The following is a 19,918-nucleotide window of genomic DNA, read 5'->3' as shown; positions in this document are numbered from 1 at the left end:
GGGGATGGGTTGCATCGCAAAGTGAAGGAAAAGCAGCCAACAAGTGCTCAGCATATGTGGGAACTTCAAGACTGTTGGAAAAGCATTCCAGGTGAAGTTGGTTGAAAGAATGCCACGAGTGAGCAAAGCTGTCAAGGTAAAGGGTGGCAACTTTGACAAATATAAAATATATTCATTTGTTTAACACTTTTTTGGGTTACTACATGACTCCATTTGTGTTATTTCATAGTTTATGTCTTCACTATTATTCTACAAAGTAGAAAACAGTAAAAATAAAGAAAAACCCTTGAATGAGTAGTTGTGTCCAAACTTTTGAAAGGTCCTCACATTTAATCCTAGTAAAAAATTCCCTGTCTTAGGTCGGTTAGGATCACCACTTCAATTTAAGAATGTGAAATGTCAGAATAATAGTAGAGAGAATTATTTATTTTTTATTTTATTTCCTCCATCACATTCCCAGTGGGTCAGAAGTTTACATACACTCAATTAGTATTTGGAAGCATTGAATTTAAAATTGTTTAACTTGGGTCAAACGTTTTGGGTAGCCTTCCACAAGCTTCCCACATTAAGTTGGATGAATTTTGGCCCATTCCTCCTGACAGAGCTGGTGTAACTGGGTCAGGTTTGTAGGCCTCCTTTCTCACACAGGCTTTTTCAGTTCTGCCCACAAATTCTCTATAGGATTGAGGTCAGGGCTTTGTGATGGCCACTCCAATACCTTGACTTTACTGTCCTTAAGCTATTTTTCCACAACTTTGGAAGTATGCTTGGGTGTCATTGTCCATTTGGAAGACCCATTTGCAACCAAGCTTTAACTTCCTGACTGATGTCTTGAGATGTTGCTTCAATATATCCACATACTTTTCCTTGTCATGATGCCATCTGTTTTGTGAAGTGCACCAGTACCTCCTGCAGCAAAGCACCCCCACAACATGATGCTGCCACCCCCGTGCTTCACGGTTGGGATGGTGTTCTTCGGCTTGCAAGCCTCCCCCTTTTTACTCCAAACATAACGATGGTCATTATGGCCAAACAGTTTTATTTTTGTTTCATCAGACCAGAAGGCATTTCTCCGAAAAGTCCGATCTTTGTCCCCATGTGCAGTTGCAAACCGTAGTATGGCTTTTTTATGGCGGTTTTGGAGCAATGGCTTCTTCCTTGCTGAGCGGCCTTTCAGGTTGTCGATATAGGACTTGTTTTACTGTGGATATAGATACTATTGTACCTGTTTCCTCCAGCATCTTAACAAGGTCCTTTGCTGCTGTTCTGGGATTGATTTGCACTTTTCGCACCAAAGTACGTTCATCTCTAGGAGACAGAAGGAGTCTCCCTCCTGAGCGGTATGACGGCTGCGTGGTCCCATGGTGTTTATACTTGCGTACTATTGTTTTTACAGATGAATGTGGTACCTTCAGGCATTTCGAAATTGCGCCCAAGGATGAACCAGACTTATGGAGGTCTACAATTTTTTTTCTGAGGTCTTGTCTGATTTCTTTTGATTTTCCCATGATGTCAAGCAAAGAGGCACTGAGTTTGAAGGTAGGCCTTGAAATACATCCACAGGTACACCTCCAATTGACTCAAATGATGTCAATTAGCCTATCAGCTTCTAAAGCCATGACATAATTTTCTGGAATTTTCTAAGCTGTTTAAAGGCACAGTCAACTTAGTGTATGTAAACTTCTGACTTACTGGAATTGTGATAGTGAATTATACTGAAATAATCTGTCTGTAAATTACTTGTGTCATGCATAAAGTAGATGTATTAACCGACTTGCCAAAACTATAGTTTGTTAACAAGAAATTTGTGGAGTGGTTGAAAAACGAGTTAATGACTCCAACCTAAGTGTATGTAAACTTCCGACTTCAACTGTATGTATGTATGTATGTATGCATGTACAGTTGAAGTCGGAAGTTTACATACACTTAGGTTGGAGTCATTAAAACTTTTCCAATAATTGTTTACAGATTATTTCACTGTATCACAATTCCAGTGGGTCTGAAGTTGTTTACATACACTAAGTTGACTGTGCCTTTAAACAGCTTGGAAAATTCCAGAAAATTATGCACCAGCTCTGTCAGGAGGAATGGGCCAAAATTCACCCAACTTATTGTGGGAAGCTTGTGGAAGGCTACCCGAAACGTTTGACCCAAGTTAAACAATTTAAAGGCAATGTTACCAAATACTAATTGAGTGAACAATTCTGTGAACAACAAACTCACATTTGACTTGAAGACCAAAAAGCAGAGTAAAGTCCATCAAATGAAAACAAGTTAGTAAATGTATCACAGTAGGCCTACAGATAGCGAGGACAGGAGAAGGCAGGTCAGAGAGTACAAGAGGTTGAGCTGGGTTAAAGATGGACCAAGAGTAAATAATATACTGTAAATTGAGGCAGAGGAATTCAATTTAGAGCAGGGCTCTACAGTGCAAACATTGTACTCACATATGTGCCTAAATATTTTGCTATGGGACCTGGAATCTTAATTTAGGAGCACCGCTGCTCCTAAATGTATTTTTTTCAACTTAGGCGCACACGTCTCAGCTGAATGCCGTAACGCCAGATGTTGTAATTTTCAGTGTCACAAATTGTGGTGACTTTGACCTACACATTTGGTGATACTGAAAATCACATCTGTTATTGCGGTATTCATCCTTGCAAGCCCATTCTAAATCTGATGTAGACCCTCTCTCACACACTAAAAAGCTGCATCCATCTCTCGCTCTCTCTCCCCAGCACACATACACACAAATCTGCAAACGAATGCATACACAAACACATCTGTGAATACAAGCTGCTGCAGCTCCTTATCTCTCTCTGACACACACACACACACACTACAAAGACTAGCAGCCAGGGGGAGAGGCAGGCACATACTACACTAGTGCTTACCAAACGACCATCCCGCTTAATATGCTACTGTCACTATTACCAACAAACACCATCATATTCCACACCGAACAAGCTGTCGTATATCAATCTAGCAGCTTGGTTTTGGTGCATTTGCCTGTTGTCCGATTGCAGGACAAGACACAACCTATATCAATGTCTATAAACAGCCTTACTGTAGCAACAATGCCAAGTTTGTTGCACTGACTGTACAGCACAGATATTGATTTCTGTCATGCAATTACGGATAGTGGTCCATTATAGCTTTGATACATAAGATGATACTGGCCATGAAACTATCGCCAGTGAGAAAACATATTGGGTCACTCACTGCCGGGAGGGATATAGGCCTATCTGTTGTTAATGTTATCCATCTAGTTAGCTATGCTCTTCATGTGAAAGCTTGTTGTGTGAGTTTGTTATTCATGTGACAAGCTAGTGATTTCTAGAGTGGCATTACAAGTGGTTGAACAATACACCCTCTATACATGTTCACTGAGCTGTGTGCTACCCCAGTTGGGCTAAAATGGCATTGGAGACAGTACTAGTGCCCTCTGCCAAAAACCCACAGGTGTGAGGGTCACCAACGGGCCAGCAGACCGATAATCATGGCTATCTGCGTTATAATTAGATAACAGGCAAACTAGGTGCTGCGATCGGCATAGAGATAAGAAGTCTAAATGTTGCATAGGCAGGCAGACCTTTTAACAGAAACAGTAACTAACGGTTAGCCTAGGACTACATGCAGTTCAAAAGATAAATTAGGGTTCAAAACATTGGCCGCGTTGGAGAGCATCAAATCATTATACATTGTGGGTAAATGGTGACTGATTGATCTACAAATAATAATAAGTAGTTATATATGATGCAAGGTGATTTGTAGATCAGTCAGTCAGTCAACTTTGAACAAGCCCAATGGCTATGTTTACACAGGCAGCACAATTGAGTTTTTGCCAAATTATTGGCAAAAGATCTAATCTGATTGGTCAAAACATAAATTAGATAAAAAAGATCAGAATTAGGCTGCCTGTGTAAACGCAGCCAATGTGTATCACAAAGAGGTCCAATAATCCAGATAAACGACAGCCTATTCAGAGTAGGGTGAGGTTTCCCCCTAACCACTGACACAGGGTCAGTTGTTTTGTCAACGTTGGTCTTGAGTTGACCATACACCAATTAGGACACAACTGATATCTGCTTTGCCTTTATTTTGCTTATCAAGACCAGACCATATGGGGTTCTATATCTTTGGTCAAGACCACAGTATTGACTTATGGCCTACCTGACAGACAGGTTAACTTGACTCAACCAGTTGGCTTCTGTCGTCTAGCTGTAGGTAGACCTCTGTGACTAGATAGACGTCAACAACTGAAAAATGCTGCTGCCTGTGTGCGGTCTACCAAGTGACTGTTGCTAGTTAGCTAACTTAGAGATATAGCTAACGTTACCTAGCTACAGTAGCTCGCTACCTTACATTTCAAACAAGCAAACTCATGGCTAACTAAACGAGCTAACGTTGCTATACAGTAGTGAATCTATCAAGCTAAATGTTGGTCGTGGTCATTCATTTGGCTAGCAATAGCTAGTTAGTTAGCCGTTGAAAGCTAACGTTACCGTGTTTTGAGAGCGAGGCACTTACTGGTTCGATCCACACACGAAAAGCTCGCTAGTATGGCTAACATTAGCTATAGTTTAGCTAACGTTACTGTAAAGTTAGCCTTGTAATTGGTAGCGAAGAGGTCGCTAGTTGACTTTGCCTTCGTAAAAAAAAGTATACACTGTATATGGACTGGACCACACAGAGCTAGCTGGGCTGGCTAGCTAATTGTGTTGAACAATTGTTGTTGTCAATGTGCCAATGCAAATGTGTTGCAGTACATTTTGGACAGGATATGGCTAAAACGATCGCTAGTAAACCTATCAACACTGTACTGGTTGATTGTCAAACTGCGCACGCCCAAAGAGGACTGAATAAGGCACGAGCACCACTGCGGACAACAGAGACTCCGTCCCACTGGCACGGGATGCACTCTCTCCTCGCATTCCCATCTCTCTCCCCCACCGAGCTGAAAGTGACAGCTCTGTTTACCTTCTTGTCAATACGGACGGTGAATACATCCCGGTCCCTCAGTGGCTCTCTGCTTAGAACCAACCCGTGGTTAAATTCTTGGACTGGTTGGTTCCGCTGAGCGGTTCTGTTCGAATTCGACAGTCCGATCAGTTTTCCGCTACGCGGGTGCAGCTCAGCCGCCATCTTCACTGGGGCGGCGTGCTTCGCGACACATGGGTTTGCGACAATATGAAAGCTCTGGCTTTAAATCCAAGTCGAAATACGCGCCCACATTTTTTAAGATTGACGGCAGAAGGTCAAGTAAGCAAAATTGCTTTATGGCAGTGTGGTCCGCTTTCTGTCCAAGCAGAATCAATCAATAGAACATTTATCACAGATTTACAAGAATGAGCAGTGTTTTATATGCATACATCTGCCATATTCCTCAACTCTTTGAAACCAAGCATTAAAAGCTCATATAACTACATGGTTCATTCAGCAGCACACTATATAAAGCATGCATTATGCTTCAATTATACTATTCATTAATAATACATAGACATTAAAATATAGATAAATACATTTTTGCAGAGCGCGAGTCAGCTGGATATTGCAAATCCAAGTTGTTATGAGGAGTAGATGCCTTGCTCACTGAATGGGACCTTATTAATAAGATATAAAATTATGTTATGGCAATAATTGCACCAAAATTGTGCTATGAAGAAAACATTTTTACACCGAAAAACAATTTCCTTCGCTATTTCGATGGCCGTTTCAGAGATCATGCACACTACAAGACGGAACACTAGAGGGCGCATGAGGCTAATGGAGGGACGGAGTTTTGACATCCATTACAGCAGGTAGCAGTAATGCGCCTTTCTATATAATGCACATCAATAGAGCTCGCCAGCTTGTAGTTCCTTACTATATGTCAATATTGTAGTCCTTAAAACCCGGAAGTTAGTTACCTCAGGTCCGTTCAGTGATCACTATGGGGGGGAAAAAATGCAAATTAATTACTTAAAAATCATACAATGTGATTTTCTGGATTTTTGTTTTAGATTCCGTCTCTCACAGTTGAAGTGTACCTATGATAAAAAATTACAGACCTCTACATGCTTTGTATGTAGGAAAACCTGCAAAATCATCAGTGTATCAAATACTTGTTCTCCCCACTGTATATGATCATGTAAAACATTATACAAACACATGTGGATAATGCATTTAAAATCATCGAGAATGACACCATTGTGGTCCTCTTAATAAATAAATGGCTCAAAAGATTAACAAACATAACATAGTATGCCTGGCCTAAACAGTAGACCTAGCGTACTAGGCATACTTGGATTTACAGATCTAATAATAATAATAATGAATACATTTTTTTAACCTGTATAGTGCTTTACAAAGAATCTCAAAGTGCATAAAAAGTAAAACAACAAACCCAAAATGTAAATGATGAAGATTGAAAGTCAGTCGGCTTGGGATGAAGTTGAGGACAATTTGGGTTGGAAAGGCAGTGTAGGTTCAGTGGGAGAGGTCATCGATGAGACAGACAAGGAGAAACAAAAACAGTATAAAAAACAGGCCCGGAGCTCTTCAACAGCCCACCACACCTGCTTCTCTGAATGGTCAGTCACTCCATTGGAGCGTTCCCTGAACAGTCCTTGTACTTCCTCTGCTACACAGCGTGCAGTCCTTGGTGTAATACTTTCAAACAGATGAAACAGAAAGCCACATTATTAGACTCCAAACATCCTAGCTATCAAGCCAAAATATAGACTTTTCATCATGATCCTGCAACTCTGAGTCCACAGGATATAGTGATCAAACCCTAGAGCAACCAACACCCCCCCCCCCCCCCCCACACAAAAAAAAATACCTTAAGCAAAAGCTACAAAAACACTTAAAAATTATGAAAAAAATAGGTAGAATAGTTATAGAGCTCTCTGCCTAGGCTACCCTACGGCGCCATGACAACCACTATCTTGTTGCTGAGGATCAGAAGTGTCTGGTGCGAGAGAGGCAGGTTGAGGTTGCCAGGGTCAGAGTTGTACAGAAGGTGTTCTATGCTGAGCCAGTGAAGAAAGTAGATGAAGATGGTTCAAGGGTGAGGGACCCTAACAGGCTCACAGTGAGTAGTATACTTTTTCCAGTACAGAGTGATAGGCCTACAAATTAAATGTGCTTCAATAAGGTTAGATTTTTAGTGTTCATTGCCATGGTTATCACCTGTACCCACGGAATGGAATGGAATGGAAGTCACAGAAAATAGGTGTTGTGGTGGCAGCTGCAGAGAAGTACTTAGTAATATGAGAATTTACTGCAGAGGAGTTACAGGGTGTGTTGAATGGTAGTTTCCCGTCCTGCCAGGCCGTTGTCCTGGTGTAGGATAAGATGGGGTCAAAATAGTGGAATGGGGTGGTGGGTTTTTAAAGAGTGTGGGGTAGGTTGTGTTCCCACTAGTTACCAGAGCCACAAAGTCAAAATTGGCTTTATCGTAAAAATGTATAAAGAAACATTAGCCTTTTGGTCTTAATAATGTTAGCAGTGCGATTAAGGTTAGGTTTCAAATCACATTTTAAGAAGATAATTGTAGAAATAGGCAGGGTTTATGACTTTGTGGCTGTGGTAACTAGTGACTACCGGTTAGTTGGCCGGGAAATGTTTCTCTTTTCGTATCACAAAGTACACAGTGTACAAAACATTAACCCTTCCTAATATTGAGTTGTACCCCCTTTTGCCCTCAGAACAGCCTCAATTCGTCAGTGGGCATGGACTCTACAAGGTGTCAAAAGTGTTCCACAGCGATGCTGACTCATGTTGACTCCAATGCTTCCCACAGTTGTGTCAAGTTGGCTGGATGAGTTTTGGGTGGTGGACCATTCTTGATGCACATGGGAAACTGTTTGTGAAAAACCCAGCAGCTTTGCAGTTCTTGATACACTCAAACCGGTGCGCCTGGCACCTACTACCATACCGTGTTCAAAGACACTTAAATATTTTGTCTTGCCCATTCACCCTCTGAATAGCACACATACCCGATCCATGTCTCAAGGCTTAAAAATCCATATTTAACCTGTCTTCTCCCCTTCATCTACACTGATTTAAGTGGATTTAACAAGTGACATCAATAAGGGGGTCATAACTTTCTTTCTGGATTCACCTGGTCAGTCTGTCATGGAAGAGCAGGTGTTCCTAATGTTTTGTGCACACTCAGTGTACAATGGATTTATACTTCAGTCCAGTTGGTGGGGGTAATGCACCATTATTGGATGCTAACCGCCGTTGAACCCCACCGAAGAAGAAGGTGTATCGTCATACGGTCTATGTATGTTGTTGTACTTTGTTAAAAATGTAGCAATCGCTGTTGATAATTAACTACCAAATACAAGATGTGGCAGCCAGATCCTTTCCATAATGAGTTGGTATCTATTATGGATGAATTAATGATGTCGTTTGAGGATGAAATTGACAAATGTATGTCGGTCTCAGTCTTTTCTACACAACACAGCACAGGCATTGTCGATGCAGGAAAGACAGGGGAGTCCAAGTTGGAGGTAAAAGTAAGTGGCTAACTTTACTTTTACAAATAAAATGTTTCAATCCATCCAAAATCACAACTTCCTATGATTTGCAGTGTTAAATGACACTAATACAATATTTGTTGTTCACAAATGTTTAATTTCGTTATAACGAGATTGGTAGCAACGTGCAAATCGTTGTGGAAATCTGTTGCAGCCAAGTCGACTGCAAAACCCACAATGCAATGCTCTCTCTGGGCTGGCTGGCTAGTTAGGTAGCCAAACACAATTACCAGCATGTGAAGTAGCTAGCTAGCGGTAAAATCGTCTAAACACACTGCACTGTCAATTTAGGGGTCTACAATCAGACCATGTTCAATTTGCAGTTCATCTCTGAGGCAGACAGTGCAAAATACTTACAGTACAGACGTTACTATGGCACCAACGGCCCTTTTCCCACAGACACAAAGGGCGCATTGCATGATGGTAGTTACTAATGTGGTACACTGTTTAGATAGAACACATCAAATGGTCCGTTCCCTCTGGCTATCTACTCTGATTTCAGAGCATTCATCTGAGTGTGACAGAGTGCAGAATAACTGATGAATTTACGAACGATCGACACCGCTTGAATATGGCCGGTGTTAGTAAACTTCGGCGGAAAAGCGTAATTAAATTGTTGCTAGCTGTACAGTTACAGTCACCAATTATCTGGATAACATGAAAATAGCTTAACCAGCTCTGCTAGGGCGAGTAAAATTACGAACGCCCGGAGCGCACTCCAGATTGAATTTAGGAACACACCCTAAGAAAAATATATATACTTTGTCATGACGATATAAATAGATGGGTGTGTTCTAGACAGGTATATACCCTTACCATCTATTGGCTGGTTTGGCGATCTGGAGTGCAGGTAATTATTTAAGAGTTATAAAATGTGATTTATCTTTTATCTCCAGTGGTGAGAACGGACCACTTAGAAGTAAAATTAATGGGGGAAATAGTTATTTTACTCACTCATAGAAAATATACTACTATCCTCAAATTGACAGGAGTTTCATTTCTGGGGGTGGATTATCCCTTTAACGTATGAGCTAATTAGTTTTCTATCCATAGTTAAACAGGTTGTTGTGGAATGAAAAATATATCTATATATGTTCTCTTGTTCTAGGTCCAGTTGAAATGTGTGATGAAACAGTACGTGACAAAGACTATTATCAAAATCAACCACTTGATCTCCAAAGGTACTGCAGCTCTGTGTTCAAAGATAGGCCAGAGTCAAAGTGAGGTTAAATCTCTGAAAATTAAGCTATTGGAGATGACTGACGGTAAGGAGATATCTGAAAAGACAGTGGGAAGAACCCCACAGACAGTGGAAGAGGAGGAATGGACAGGATTACCATATTCACCGGAGTTTGCAGAGGATTTGGAGGTATGTTATATTTAACATGTTTGTGTTGGGGTAGGTTCCTTGTTCCTTGTCAATCTTTGGCTTATTGGTGAAATCAGCAATCAGCCAATATCTTCTTTAAGTAAATCAATCAAACCTTTATTAATGTAATTGCAGACAGAAGTTGACAACGGAAACACAGCACGTATGTTTCAGAGTAAATTCTGCAAAATAAAACAGGTCAAAGTTGCTTTAATATGCTTGCAGTCAACCCCTAGGGATGTAACTGCCTACGTCAACACCTTCTACTCATGAGACCAAGACCCTGCATATACAGTCATACAAACTTGCAGGAGAAAACAATAGTCCAGTGTTTTCTAAGGGCTCAGCAGTAATTTTCCACTCCTGTGTGGCTTACAGTGGTATGTCTGACTTGTCTCTTATCTATTTACTCCCCTGCAGGGGTCTGTGTCTATGTATCTCTTTTAGCCTTGAGGCGCTTTCTCACAGACACCCTGTTTTGACCGCAATGGCTCACACATCTGCTCATAACGTTTCTTATAAGAGGCAGAGACTAGAAAATAATCTTATAATGCATATATTGCTAATCTGTGGTCCAGGACCCTATAAGACCCCTATATGGTCATATAGCCCTTTCCCTTCTATTAATACAACATCAGCATAATCAATTATTATAATACATCAATCATTTGGTGCAGCCCCTATCATGACCCCCATCATTTGCATGAATTATGCAGTCCAGGGGGCTGACGTTATCAGTGGGCATGAGCCCTTTACTGTTATTATCCTTGAATACCTGGACTGACATGTACTGCCATTGTACCATTGAGCAAGGCACTTAACTCCACAACCTGAACCAGGGGTGCTGCTCTGTGACTGTGTATGTTGGAGATCCAATCCTTGTTTTGTTTTTTTCAGGTTGACGTGCCAACTCCCATTGATGAGGCTGACAAGACTACAAATTGCAAGGAGACCACGATCAGAGTTAAAACCATAGAGATGAAACAATGCTTTATATCTCTGGCAAAATTACCTTCCTCACTCACTAATTCTAACAAACAGGGGCCAAATACAGCCAAACAAGCAGAAAGCAGGCCTACAGACATTCAGGCCTTAAGTACAGATGCACAAAGTCTCACTGGGGATTCTGTGCTATCCACTATACCCAGGAGGGAAAAGAAGAGAACAGAAGCACCCATGGTGGCACAATCAGACGGAAGTAAGGAGAACGCAGATGATGACCAATGGGAGGAGGAGAATGCTAATGCCAGACAAACCTCGAGTGACGAATCTCTACACAACAGAAAGCCAAGGCCAAACAGGAAACAAAATAAGACTACCAACACCAGGAAAGAGTACCTCTGTCCGGACTGCGGTAAGGTTTTTAAGAAATTATGTAATTTTAAACAGCATCAACGGACTCACACAGGAGAGAGACCTTATTGTTGTGAATTATGTGGGAAATGTTTCCCGACTGCTTGGAAGCTCAGAAATCACCAATTAGTGGTCCACAGGAGAGAGAAGCCGCTTGAATGCCCATCATGTGGAAAGTGCTTTGCAACAAAGAGTTATTTGGACAAACATGCAAGCGTTCATTCAACAGAGAAACCGTTCCGATGCCTCGTGTGTCAGAAGTGTTTTAAAAGTAAAAATGGCCTCAAGGAACATACAATGTTGCACAATTCAAATTCAAACTCATATGCTTGTGACAAATGTCCAAAAACCTTCGTAAAGTTGAAATACCTCAAGAATCACCAGCTAACTCACAGCGGAGGAGGAGCTCACCGTTGTGAATTGTGTGGAAAAGGTTTCAAGTCTCCTTCCGAACTGAAACAGCACCAAGCATCAGTCCATAGGGGAGAGAAGCCATTCCAATGTCCAACATGTGGGAAGTGCTTCGGAAAAAAAGAAAATTTGAAAATTCACGCAAGTGTTCATTCAGAAGAGAGAGCATTCCAGTGCTCTCAGTGTCGGATGTGTTTCAAAACCAAGTATACGCTTAGCGACCATAAGAAGACTCACACGGACTCCAAGCCGTATGCTTGCGGCAAATGCCCAATGACCTTCATTCGGTCAAGGTACCTTAAGATGCATCAAGCCTCGCACCTGACCAGCAAGCCGTTAGCGTGCAGCTACTGTGGGAAAGGCTTCAAAGGTGAACGTGAGCGCAAGAGACACGAACGCACACACACCGAAGAACCCCCTTATACCTGTGACGAATGTGGCAAGGGTTTCTATAAACACGAATCATTAAAAGTCCATGTAGCCTTGCACACCGGAGAGAAGCCGTTCGCCTGTGATTACTGCGGTAAAACCTTTGCTCTGGCGTCCTACCTTAAAACCCATGTAGCAAAATTTCACTCTGTGACTGAACTCCATGTCTGTGGGAAATGTGGCAAAAAATATAAGGATATCATACATTTCAGAAGCCATATGATTCAGGGTTGTTGAGAGGAGGCTGCGGCATTGGTTTGTTTGACTTAAAACAATTTCTCTTTCTAATATTGGAGGGAATCTAATAACCCTTCCTGAACGAAGCCCCTGGGAGGACGCAGGTTAGAGGCACAATCTGTAGCTTTCATTCTGACAATGCTTTGACATTCATTGTTATTTTGGAATTGTGAATAAAAGTTGTAATATGTTCTTGTTACACTAAAATCGTGCATGTTTACTTTTTACTTTTTAATCAGAATACAAGTGTTAAACGTGGCTATATGATAGAACAGAATCAACATACGTTTGGAAATGATTTTGATAAAATCATACTTTGACCATGTAAAATATAAAGCTATAATGACAGTCACTCCATACCAAGAATAATAGGGCCCATTACCCAGTCACTACTCAACCGCTACTCAAACCAGTCAAGAAGTTTATTTCACAATCATGCATTGCTCAAACAGACTCCCTCTCTGAATTAACACATCTCCATGTTTGAAAGTCATGCAGGGATGGATTTAGTGATGTGAAACGTTCTGAAAGTTTCAGATAGAAATAGAATGAATAGAGCTGACACGATTCTTTATTCTGACAACTAATCTACATGATACATTTCTGAATCTGAACATTCTGTAACATCATCCTTCTGAACAGGCCCCAGTTGTGGCTACTGTAGCTCATGGTAAGGGCCAGGAGTTTTCACATGACCATGTGACCTCAGATGGGATTTCCACAACACGATAATTCGGATTGCCACTCATGTGGGTGCTAGCAAGCAGGCTAGGTAGTGCTAGGTATCAACAGCCAATCCAGGATGGGCTGGAAGCCATAGTGAGCTTCGATTTGTCAATAGCTTCATGATATCGTGGCGTTAAAAGCCAGCAACAGACTGTACGAGACAGTCCCCATCCCAAACAAACTATTTGGTTAATAGAGACCCTACTGAGTATTTTCCACTCAAGAAAATCAATCGTTTTTCCTGTACAGCGCAATATTTGTATGTGCTGTATACAGAACATGTTTTAAAACCCAGGTTTTAATGCAAATGTAACCATCATATGAAAATATATGAATCATTGTTCATGTTTAGACAATTATTTATCATATCAAGAATTAAGACAGGTTATTGACACTTCTACTATTATGTGAGGGACTTTTACTGTGAACATTTTTGAAATTCCATGACTTAAGTGTTCCTGGAACAAAAATAAGTGGTCCACTATTTTTGAGCTAACTAACTAACGTTAGCTAGCTAAGGTTTATGAAGGCACAAAGTGCAAATGCTTTTGGAGGAGCAGGGTAAATATTTTGATTGACTGTACTACTCCCTTCACAGAGCAGTGCAAACTGTCCCTAACCAGAATAGAAAGAGGGGGAGGCCCCAGTGCACAACTGAGCAAGAGGACAAGTACATTAGTGTCTAGTTTGAGAAACAGACACCTCACAAGTACTCAACTGGCAGCTTAATTAAATAGTACCCGCAAAACACCAGTCTCAACTTCAACAGTGAAGAGGTGACTCCGGGATGCTGGCCTTCTAGGCAGAGCTGCAAAGAAAACTGACTGGCCAATAAAAACAAAAGATTAAGATGACCAAAAGAACACAGACACTGGACAGAGGAACGCTGCCTAGAAGGCCATTATCCCGGAGTCGCCTCTTCACTGTTGACGTTGAGACTGGTGTTTTGCGGGTACTATTTAATGAAGCTGCCAGTTGAAGACTTGTGAGATGTCTGTGTGGGTGGACCATTTCAGTTTTTCGTTGATGTGTACGCCGAGGAACTTAAAACTTTACACTTTCTCCACTGCTGGCCCTTCAATGTGGACAGGGGGGTGCTCCCTCTGCTGTTTCCTGAAGTCCACAATCATCTCCTTTGTTTTGTTGACATTGAGTGAGAGGTTGTTTTCCTGACGCAACACTCCGAGTGCACTCGCCACCTCCCTGTAGGCTGTCTCATCGTTGTTGTTAATCAAGCCCACTACTGTTGTGTCATCTGCAAACTTGATGATTAAGTTGGAGGCATGCATGGCATGGGTGAACAGGGAGTACAGGAGGGGGCTGAGCACGCACCCTTGTGGGGCCCCAGTGTTGAGGGTCAGCGAGGTGGAGATGTTGTTTCCTACTTTCACCACCTGGGGTGGCCCGTCAGAAAGTCCAGGACCCAATTGTACAGGCCTCTAGCTTGATGTTGAGCTTGGAGGGTACTATGGTGTTGAATGCTGAGCTGTAGTCAATGAACAGCATTCTTACATGGTTCTGGAGTTGTGTCGCTCTGATGACCTGGCCGACCCTGATACCATTCAGCCATAACCTGGCCAGGTTAAGTAGCTTTACCTCCAGTCAGGAGGAGGAGGTGAGGGCTATTCAGCGAAGGAACCACTTTTCCGATGACTGCGGTGGTTGAAGCGTCATTCTTGTAACTAGCTCTCAAGCGATTGGCAAAATTCTGCCTTCTCCCTACAGTTCTCAGCCACCTTCTTTGCCCACGACTGCCCCGTGAACTACAATCCTGACGCTGTGTTTTAACGTTTAGAAACGTCAATAATCATTGCTTGCGATATGGCTTTCGAAACATATGGGCCTTATCTTTCAAACCGTACTGCAAGCGATGCATGTTCAGACTGAGAGTCGCAGATCTTAACAGAACTCACCCCTACAGAAGACGCTTTCGTCCAATGACATATGTAATATAATGGAACTGAGAGTCATGATCAAAGGCTAGCGTGTAACCTGCTCCAGAGTTGTGGGTTTTATTGCCACATGGCCACACATTCTTACAGTTTACTATCAGTTGCTATTTTTTATTGCTTTATAGACGGATCAACGATGTATAAGATCAAGTCTGTTAAATACTATACAGAGTAGTTTTATTCAGAGGCAGTGCTTTGCTGTAGTTTTCAGATCCAAAAGGTGGAGGCATCAGAGGCAAGCTTCATGAAGCTAATTCAAAACCTGCTAGAGGAACCAGAGGACATGGATATTTTCTTCCAGGTTAGTGTCAAAATATGCTGGGGTTAAAAACGGAAACGATTGAGTTCACTGCTCCCGAATCCCACCTGGTGCCAGTGAGCCATTCAATACAAAGGAACCCATTTCTTTGAAGTGTAAATAAAAAATCCAATAACTTTCTTCAGAAGCACCTGCTTGTTTTGTCTCTCAGATAGTTTTTCCAGAGGAGTTCGGCCCCAGGTATGACTCTTCACTGCAGATTCTTGTGCACGAGTTCGTGTCTAACCTGGATAAGCTTATTCCCACTTCAAACCTTGAACAGGTACTTTACATCATTTTGTGGTAGCCTACTATGCTTGCAGATCTCAAGTTAGGACTCGGCAAACTGTGCCTCTCTTTCCAGGCAGAACATTGAAACCCCACTACTGTGACTTTCTTTGTGTTCTTATACTGTGTCGTGGCTCAGCCTCTCACATGGTCTCTTAGAGGAGTGTGTGAGTCTGTAACTCACCCTGAGCCATTACAGGCACTACTGCGTCACCATAACAATGGACACCATTTTGACATCAATGGTAGGTGGTGGGATACACTAATTTAGGGGTTTTCTAACCTCTCCTCGGGGACCCCCAGCGTTTCCATGTATTTGATCTATTCCAGAGCAACTTGTCAACTAATCATCAAGTCCTTGACTTTGCGAATTAGGTGAGCTAGTTCAGGCTTCAACAAAATTGTGAAAATATATTGAAATGGAATTATGCCTTTCATAATGGGGGTCAAGATTTACAGGTATTAAAGCTGGGGGAAAAATATTTGATTGATCTCGATAGTTTATCCTGATTACTTATGATGCACTCTCTTTATCGAGCTCAAAGGGCCGCTGCTGGCAACTACATCCTCTCCATTGTCTTTTCCTTCTTTGGTGGTGGAAGAAAGTGCCTCCTGCCAAGCTAGCTCAGAGAGACAGTCAGGTACCACCATGCAGGGATATCAAATCCCTGTCACATCGGATGACGAGTCAGAAATGCCACCTGTGATCGAGTCCAACTCCCTCGGGGGGAAAAAACAGGGATGAGTTGGCACTCAAGGGTCTGGCCTTTAAAGCAACCAGCGGGTTCGGCTTCTGTGGAGGTCAAGATCGAGACTATAGAGGAAGCCACCGAGATGACCGTTCAACGCAAGACAGTCGGCAGAGAGTCAATAAAGCAGAGAAGGAAAGAAGAGACTGTTCTCTGCCCTTACACCCGCAGTGGGCTGAAAGCCAGCCGCTTAACAGCTTCCTGTCTGCACTGTCAACCCATACTGCGGTTGCACAGGATTGACATCAGCGATATGCGGTTACCCGAGTCCCCGAGAACATTGCGCCTAAGTAGAGGGCCGAAGAAATGAGATCCCAACGACAGGAGAAAAAAGGCAAAAAAGAAAATACTGAAAAGTGGACGTGATGTCAAAAATAAGAAGACATCAGTAAAGTGTGTCAATGGAGAGCCATCACCTGATTGGGCAAAAAATGATGTGATTGTCAGCTGTGAAACAAAGGATTAAAATCCAGGCCTCAAGGTCCCAGATGCTGGCTTTCAACTGCAATGACCTAGCTTTTTGTTCTAGGTCCATTTGTTTGTTTCTAGGTCAATTTTTTTGTTTCTAGGTCAATTTTTTTGTTTCTAGGTCCATTTTTGAGTGTTAAACTGCAGTTTGTGAAACAGACTATCAAAATCAACCAGTTGATCTCCAATGGCATTGTAGCACTACGTTCAGAGATATCCCAGAGTCAAACTGAGATTAAATCACTGAAATGAAGCTATTGGAGATTACTGATAGTAAGGAAATACCTGAAAAGACAGTGGAAGAGGAGGAATGACCGTATTCACCAGAGTTGGCACAGCATTTTGAGGTTTGTTATATTTGAGGTTTGCATGAATTATACAGTCCAGGGGATAACGTTATCAGTGGGCATAAGCCTTTACTATTATGATCCTTGAATCACAGGACTGACAGTTACTACCGTCGAGCAAGGCAATTAACTCCCTAACCTGTTCCAGGGGTGCTGCTCTGTGACTATGTTGGAGATCAATTTACAAATTATATATGTTTTCAGGTTGACGCGCCAACTCCGTGGTGAGGCTGACAAGGCTACAAATGGCAAGAAGGAGACCACGTTCAAAGATAAAATCATAAGAGATTCACGCAAGTGTTAATTCAGAAGAGAGAGCATTTCAGTGTCGGATGTGTTTCAAAACCAAGTATACGTTTAGCGACCATAAGATGTAACACGGAATCCAAGCCGTATGCTTGCGGAAAATGCCCAATGACCTTCATTCAAGGTTCCTTAAGATGCATCAAGCCTCGCACCTGACCAGCAAGCCGTTAGCGTGCAGCTACTGTGGGGAAGGCTTCAAATGTGAACGTGAGTGCAAGAGACACGAACGCACACACACCGAAGAACCCCCTTATACCTGTGACGAATGTGGCAAGGGTTTCTATAAACACGAATCGTTAAAAGTCCATGTTTTTTTTCACAATGACAATATCTTGGTTTTGTAATAATGTGCATAATTCATTTTCTCAGCTGTGCCTTGCACACCGGAGAGAAGTCGTTCGCCTGTGATTACTGCGGTAAAACCTTTCCTCTCGCGTCCTACCTTAAAACCCCATGTAGCAAAATGTCACTCCTCCATCGAACTCCACGTCTGTGGGAAATGTGGCAAAAATATAAGGATATCATACATTTCAGGAGCTGTATGGTTCAGGGTTGTTGAGAGGAAGGAGGCTGCGGCATTGGTTTGTTTGACTTAAATAGTTTTCTCTCTTTTTAATATTGAAGGGAATCTAATAACCCTTCCTGAACGAAGCCCCTGGGAGGACGCAGGTTAGAGGCACAACTTGTAACTTTCATTCTGACAATGCTTTGACATTCATTGTTATTTTGGAATTGTGAATAAAGTTGTAATATGTTCTTGTCATACAAACATGCATGTTTACTTTTTAATCGACATACAACCATTAAACGTTTCTATATGATAGAGAACAGTAACTACTGCCCTACCAAGCAGAAAAATGGCTTTTATTTGCCTTGGTTTCACAGTAACTTTAAGCAGTTACTGCTAACATGACCCCCATTTTCTCCAAAACACATTACAATAGAGGCAGGATACTTGTCCACATGCTTAAGCATGTATTTAACGTAGCAAAAATTACAACAAATTTTCGACCAAATGAGCAGTTACTGGCTTTTTGCTTGGTAGGGCAGTGTACCACAAAAGTTTTGAAATTATTTTGATAAATGTCAGATATAAGGCTTTTAATGATAGTCACTCCAAACCAATAACAATAGGGCCTATCACCCAGTCACACTCAAACCCTCAAGAAATTTATTTCACAATAATACATTGAGCAGACATACACCCTCCCTGAATTAACACATCTCCATGTTTAGAAGATATGCAGGGATGGATTTAGTGATGTGAAACAATTGTTGCAGATAGAAATAGAATGAATAGAGCTGACACGATTCCTTATTCTACCAATCATGTCTGTTCGACATGATACATTTCTGAATCTGAACGTTCTATATCAACATCCTTCTGAGCAGGCCCCAGTTGTTGCTAATGTAGCACGTGGTTAGGTCCAGGGGTTTTCACATGACCACGTGACCTCGCCAGGAATAACTCAGTCTGCAGACCCTTCAGCAAGATCCCTGAACTTTCTTCCTCTTGCACTATCCACTAGTGCACACCAGGGGGCGGGGTATATACTTCCAACCTCTTACATTCTATGTAGGTATTACATTCACTCAAAGATCCTAGTGTTACAGTGTTATACAATGGGAAAATGTATATAGAAAACAGAACGATATTGCTACTCTCCTAAAAAAGTACATATGCATTAAAACAACAAAGTTCCACACATGAATCCCATACATCGAGTACAATTACGTACAAACTAGGGAACTACAATAAGCCATTTACTGGAATACAGCGTGAAAGAAACCCACTTATAGACATGTAGGTCTACAGCATGTCTGCGGCTGAAATGGCATCCTATGCCCTATATGGTGCACTTATTTTGACCAGGGGCTCTGGTCAAAAGTAATTAACTATGTAGGGGATAGGGTGCCATTTCGGATGCACTCAATGAATTATAACACAGTAGAATCAGACATAATAATACTTCATATTGGCCTACAAAGCAAAGGCTCTTTTAACTGTATGTATACAAACATAGGCATATAACAGTTATATTGTCTAAATGTCTGGTGTAAGAAAATAGAACAATACTTTTACGTCCTCAGTTTTAGTAGACTTTCACATAGGATCTCACTGTTGTGTAAAACATTTCATACATATCAAAGCTGTTTTAACCTCTTGTCTAAAATGTAGTGGTGTAAACTACTTAAGTAAAAATACTTTAAAGTACTACTTAAGTCGTTTTGGGGTATCTGTAGTTTACTATTTATATTTGACTACTTTTACTTCACTACATTCCCTAAGAAAATAATGTACTTTTTACTCCATACAATTTCCCTGACACCCAAAAGTACTCGTCACATTTTGAACACTTAGCAAGACAGGAAAATGGTCCAATTCACACACTTATCAAGGGAACATCCCTGGTTATCCCTACTGCCTTTGATCTGGCAAACTAACTAAAAAATATA

The 19,918-nt window shown here is 41.6% G+C and overlaps 2 protein-coding genes across 2 annotated transcripts in view; one reads left to right on the top strand and one right to left on the bottom strand.

Annotated features, from left to right (window-relative positions):
• The window catches only part of LOC120049677 (neuralized-like protein 4), a 29,081-nt gene extending 23,933 nt beyond the window's left edge, over nt 1-5,148 (bottom strand). Inside the window, exon 1 of the mRNA XM_038996026.1 lies at nt 4,981-5,148. Coding sequence (XP_038851954.1) covers nt 4,981-5,145 — 165 coding nt within the window. The 5' untranslated portion in view covers nt 5,146-5,148. The remainder of the gene's footprint in view (nt 1-4,980) is intronic.
• Nucleotides 5,149-8,234: 3,086 nt separating this feature from the next.
• Nucleotides 8,235-12,528, top strand: LOC120049239 (oocyte zinc finger protein XlCOF6-like). The gene is made up of 3 exons (XM_038995476.1): nt 8,235-8,507; nt 9,637-9,897; nt 10,795-12,528. Exons 1-3 carry the CDS (start codon nt 8,337-8,339, stop codon nt 12,325-12,327), a joined length of 1,965 nt encoding a protein of 654 aa, XP_038851404.1. The 5' UTR covers nt 8,235-8,336; the 3' UTR covers nt 12,328-12,528.
• Nucleotides 12,529-19,918: the final 7,390 nt, after the last annotated feature.

Source organism: Salvelinus namaycush, chromosome 6 (genome assembly GCF_016432855.1).
Source record: "Salvelinus namaycush isolate Seneca chromosome 6, SaNama_1.0, whole genome shotgun sequence".
Lineage (NCBI taxonomy): Eukaryota > Metazoa > Chordata > Actinopteri > Salmoniformes > Salmonidae > Salvelinus > Salvelinus namaycush.
This window is presented reverse-complemented; position numbering and strand designations above follow the sequence as displayed.

Excerpts from the sequence above, each read along its gene's own strand:
- LOC120049239 (XM_038995476.1), top strand. The coding sequence starts at position 8,337 with ATGTGGCAGCCAGATCCTTTCCATAATGAGTTGGTATCTATTATGGAT. Across the intron at positions 8,508-9,636 it reads AGTCCAAGTTGGAGGTAAAA|GTCCAGTTGAAATGTGTGAT; the intron begins GTAAGTGGCTAA and ends CTCTTGTTCTAG. Across the intron at positions 9,898-10,794 it reads AGTTTGCAGAGGATTTGGAG|GTTGACGTGCCAACTCCCAT; the intron begins GTATGTTATATT and ends TGTTTTTTTCAG.